Consider the following 5,133-nt stretch of genomic DNA (forward strand, 5'->3'; position numbering starts at 1 on the left):
GTGTTCGCCAGGATGGTCTCGATCTCCTGACCTTGTGATCCGCCCGTCTCGGCCTCCCAAAGTGCTGGGATTACAGGCTTGAGCCACCGCGCCCGGCCTAATTTTTGTATTTTTAGTAGAGATGGGGTTTCGCCATGTTGGCCAGGCTGGTCTCGAGCTCCTGATCTCAGGTGATCCGCCCACCTCGGCTTCCCAAAGTGCTGGGATTACAGGGGTGAGCCACTGCAGCTGGCCTCTCTCCCCGTCTTTTATTGTAGCCCTATGAATTCTCATCAACCTGGGCCCAGACTCAGGAGGCCAAAAAGTCACCAGCAGAGCCCAGCACATGTGAGGAAAGCCAGAGACACGGTGGCGCCAGCCTGAAGATCCTTCGCAAGACTCTGGGCCACCGTAGCCCCCCAGATCTTGCAGGTTGCCAGGGTGCCAGGCCAGGGAGGGGGCCTTTCTGAGATTCTCCTCATTCTGACACAGGGGAGGAGGGCACTGACCCAGTCCCAAGGTCCCGGGGGAATCGGCCGACCACAGGCCAGGACTGTCCCACCTGGGCAGAGAGCCCATCCTGGGTGCCCAGCCCGGGCAGGCCCAGGCACCCCCAGCAGTGCCCCGGGCAGCACCTGCCCGCCAGGTAGTGCAGGGTGAGGTCGGGCAGGGCAGGGCGCGGCAGGTCAGCTGAGCAAACAGCTCCGAGGGAGAGCTGGGGAGGGCTGGGAACTAGGTCGATAGAAACAGGAACTGTGTTAGGGAGGGGATGCCCTGCTGGTCATGCCCAGCCCTGACTCCTGCCCTCTGAGGGGGCTTCCCCCACCCCTGCTGACAGCCCCAGGACCGGCCCCTGCCAGGAGGCTGACCTGCCAGGAGTGACCGCCCCAGACTCGAGCCCCTGGGAGGCAGGTCCTGAGTTCCCTTTTCCTGCTCAGACCCCCAGGGAAACGCAGGCTGCGCCAGAGGCAGCTGCACAGACCCCCTGCACTGGGGTGCTCGGTGGAGAGCGCTGGAGGTGGGAGGGAGGATGTGTGAGGACGGCAGCGGGAGAGAATCCAGGCTTCCCCCACAACATCCACCAGCAATGGGGCAGAGCGGGGGTGGGCGGCACGGGAGCCTTCCCGCTCCGCAGAACCAGGCCCTGGGCAGAGCTGGCCTACAACGTCACCGGACAAGTCCTCCTCCATCTTGGTGACAGAGGGAGCTGGGCCTCCCTCCACCCACCCGCTGCCACTTCTGAAGCAGCCACAGGGAGACTGGGAGGGGCAGGGGTGCTGGGGGTGAGCGTGGGGCTCAGCCCTCCCTCTTCCCACCCTTGGGGGCTGCCTCCTTCCAGCCCACCTGGAAGGGCGGTGTCAGTCCCAGAGCCCCTGCACTCCCCGCCCACCTCTCACAGCTGCAGCCCGCATGGGAACCGCACCCAGCATCCCAGGGACAAACACAGAGGCCTCAGATGGTGGCGGTACCAAGGTCTGACGCCTGGCAGCTCAAGGGCACCCCCGTCCCTGAGAGGAAGTCATAAGAAGGGGAGGCACCCCCACCCCCTGCCGCAACCACCAGGGACCTCGCTGACGATGCCCACGGAGAGAAACCAGGCTGGTGCTGGGAGGGGACAGACCTCAGGCCTCATCAGAAGTCACTGCCTGCCTTTCCCCAGGCCCTTCCCTCCCGTCTGGGACATTCTTGACCCCAGGCACCCAGCGAGACCAGGAGCCCACCCCTTTCCTTTCCCAGAAGGCACACCAGTGACTCTGCATATCCTCCTCTTCCCGCCTGCTGGAGGGACCAGCACCAAAACAGGAATGTTCGCCCTGCCAGGCCTTCTCTCCAAAGAGTCAGAGAGAGCCCCGAAGGGGGATGGACTTCCCGGACCCCCTGCCGTGGAAGGGCGGTGGAAACACAGAGAGGCGGCAAAGGCTTTTCAGGCCCCCTCTTGCACAAACCAGCTCAGAGAGCAGAGATCTTTGGGATCAATTCCTTTCCCTCCCCAGGCATCCGAAGCCTGTCCTAGCCCGGGTGTGGATGAGATGGGAGAGACGGGGGAGGAGGGAGAGGAGCAGGACTGGACCCCCGTGTGACAAACATCTGACGAGTTGCTCTGAGGACCCTCCCTCCCTGCGGAGCCCACCTCATCTGGTGTGCATTTCCCTGTGGCTTTCATCCAGCCCCGGGCAACCCTCCCTCCTCCGTCTCAGCCTCCCTCCTCCTGCCCCACACCTCGGGTCTGAGACTCGCAGATCCCAAAAGGGCCTGGCAGATGCCAAAGCCAGAAAGTGCAGGGGGACTGCATCCCCCACAGGAGCCCAGGTCCCTCCCCGCTACATACTCGGACCCCACTCCGTGCACCCACTGCTCTTGCAAACCAGGAACTAAGGGGTTCCCCTACCCACCCTGCTCCTTGCCGCTTCTTGCTTTTGTTTTGTTTGTTTTTGAGACAGAGCTGCACTCCAGGTGACTCCTGTCACCCTGGCTGGAGTGCAGTGGCGCTATCTCAGCTCACTACAACCTCTGCCTCCCCGGTTCAAGCGATTCTCCTGCCTCAGCCTCCCAAGTAGCTGGGATTACAGGCACCCACCACCATGCCTGGCTAATTTTTGTATTTTTAGTAGAGATGGGGTTTCACGACATTAGCCAGGCTGGTCTCAAACTCCTGACCTCAGGTAATCCACCTGCCTCAGCCTCCCAAATTGCTGGGATTACAGGCATGAGCCACTGTGCCTGACCCTCCTCTTGCTTTTCTAAAAGATTACGGTCAAAGTACAGCCCCCATTTGCCCCCAGACAGGGCACCCTTCGCAGACGGAGACCTTGGGGAGTCTGCGTGAACCCCGCACCTGGCAGACAAAGGTGCTTCACTAGTGGGTGAACAGCTAAGCATGTGCTGAGCTCGGGGGCACTTGTGGGCTACAGTCCCCAAATGGGAGGCCCCGCAAGAGCCTGGATGAGCTGACTGAGGTGGAGAGGTGGGAAGGAAGGCCTATGGCCAAAGTCAACCCAGGACCCACCTGCCGAGGCCACAGGAAGGCCAGGTCACCGCCTAGAACTAGGTCGGTCACAGCCCAGGGGGAGCAGTGGCCCAGAGACTCAAGTGGGGGCCCTGGCTACTCCTCTCTGCTCGCCTCCCCACAGCCAGCACCCAGAACAGAGCTTGCAGGCACCGGGGGCCCAGCCCAGGGTCTGAAGAGCAGACAATGCTGCCTTGCAGTTGGGGAAACTGAGACAGGGTGCGAACTTTCAGAGGCTCACTGCAGGCTCGTAGCAGGCTGAAAGGACGGAGGCACAGGCACCTAGGGGCACACCAGCCCCACATGGCCACGCCCCCTCGGACAGCACCAGGACACCGGTAGTCCAGAAGTTCAGCGGGCCCAGCTCTACTGGCTCTGCAGTGCCCAGTGAGGGGTCGGCATGGCTGGTCCAAGGGAAAACCCCAGAGGCCACAGGACCTGACCCTTGGAATTCTCCATACCCACCCCTTCCCCTTCTAAAACACGACGAAGTCAAGAGTCTACCAGAGCAGTCACTCTCCTGTACCCCCTCCAACCCCGGGCACGTCACTGTCCCTGGAACCCCACCCCCAGGGCTAAGGAGCTGACCCCCAGGCTGGGCCTGGCCTCGGCTGCCTCTCATCCTCCCCAGACTGATCCCCCAGGGCTGGACACATGCCCAGGGCGGGCCTGGACTGGCCTCACGAGCCTGGGCTCTTCCAGAACCCTCTAGGACTAAACCCAACCCTAGCTTCCCCTGGGGCTCCTCACAGCCCAGCTCAGATCCCACCCCAGTCTCTTGTCAAAGCTCATGGGGTCAGGGGTGGCTCTGAAATGTTTACTCCACTTAACTGCACATCCTCAACCCAAAGCCCCTTCTCCCCTTCTCCCTCCCGCCCCTCCGCTCCTCCCCCACTTCTAGCTTGGCAGCCCCTCCTCCCCTCCTCCCTGCAGCAGTGATTAGGGATGCATTCTGACCCCTGCCTGCTGTCAGGAGAGAGAGGTCTCTCCCTGGAGCCTGAGCTGAGGATGCCTGATTCAGCCAGGTGAGCCCCACGATGGACTCCACATCCCCTAGCCACCACCTGACTTCCCCAGCACCCCACGCTGGCACCAGCCCTTCAGATCTCAGAAGCGAGCCCCCTTCCTCTCACAGAGCCCCTCCCTGCCTGCCCTCCAAACCCAAGAGTTTTAGTACAAAAGGCAAAGTTAACAAATAGGGGTAGGCGTGAGGGGAGGAAGAGGATCAGAGGATCAGGAACGGAGAAACGGGGGCACCTGGAGAAGTGTCTGGGTCCTGCCGCCCCAACTGACTCCCCAGGTGGCCTTGGGCAGGGTCCTCTCGGCAGGGGCTCGGTCAAAGCTCGGGGATGAGCAGCCACCAGCGCAGGCTGCTTCAGCTGGGGCTTCGTGCTCCCCACATTCCACTGCCACACCCCATGTCCATCATGGGTAGAGGCAGGACAGCCACAGAGCCCCATGTATGGGGCTGGACTCACCCTGCGCACTCCCGGAAAAGCAGTCTCCTCCTTTCCAAAGCCCAGACTTTCTCCGGACTACCAGGACCACCAAGAAAGATTCCACTGCCCAGACTCGGGGGTCTTGGGGAGGAAGGACGCTTTCTAGGTGGCTGCCTGGAACCTAGAGGCCCCTTTCTACGGCACCTGGCCAGCGGTCAGAGAGTCACACCTCCTTGCCCAGAGTGACAGGGCGGGAGAGGCATTTCTAATGCTGCCAGGTAATCCCACGGGCTGGAAACGACCTCCGGTCTGGGATGGCACCGCCTCCCCCAGTCCTGCTGGGTCCCTCAGCAGAGCGAACGGAACCAGGGCTTTCCCCAAAGTTTTCATAGTTTCAGGGAATCCTAACTAGGTATCACTCCTTCTTCCGGAGCCACGACCCCAGCTCAGGCCTGGGCCCCCCACAGGGCGGTCCCAACCCCACTGCCCGGAAACCTCGCCCCGCTGCTCCCCGGGGCGCACGATGCCCTCCCCGGGAAGGTGCCGGTCAGGGCGGACAGGCCAGGGTGCTCACCGGTACCAGGCGAGGCCACGCTCGTAGCACCTGTCAAAGAAGTGGGGCTCAGAGCCGAGCGCGCGGACGTCGGGGTGCAGCCGCAGGAACTCCAGCAGGGCGCGCGTGCCGCCCTTCTTCACGCCCACGATGAG

General features: G+C 62.6%; 1 protein-coding gene across 1 annotated transcript in view; it reads right to left on the reverse strand.

Annotated features, from left to right (window-relative positions):
• Positions 1-5,133, reverse strand: part of HS3ST6 (heparan sulfate (glucosamine) 3-O-sulfotransferase 6) — a 9,017-nt gene that overhangs the window by 1,697 nt on the left and 2,187 nt on the right. The window contains exon 3 of the mRNA XM_011967031.1: positions 5,000-5,132. Within this exon, the coding sequence (XP_011822421.1) occupies positions 5,000-5,132 (133 nt within the window). The remainder of the gene's footprint in view (positions 1-4,999; position 5,133) is intronic.

This window comes from Mandrillus leucophaeus, unplaced genomic scaffold (genome assembly GCF_000951045.1).
Source record: "Mandrillus leucophaeus isolate KB7577 unplaced genomic scaffold, Mleu.le_1.0 Scaffold78, whole genome shotgun sequence".
NCBI lineage: Eukaryota > Metazoa > Chordata > Mammalia > Primates > Cercopithecidae > Mandrillus > Mandrillus leucophaeus.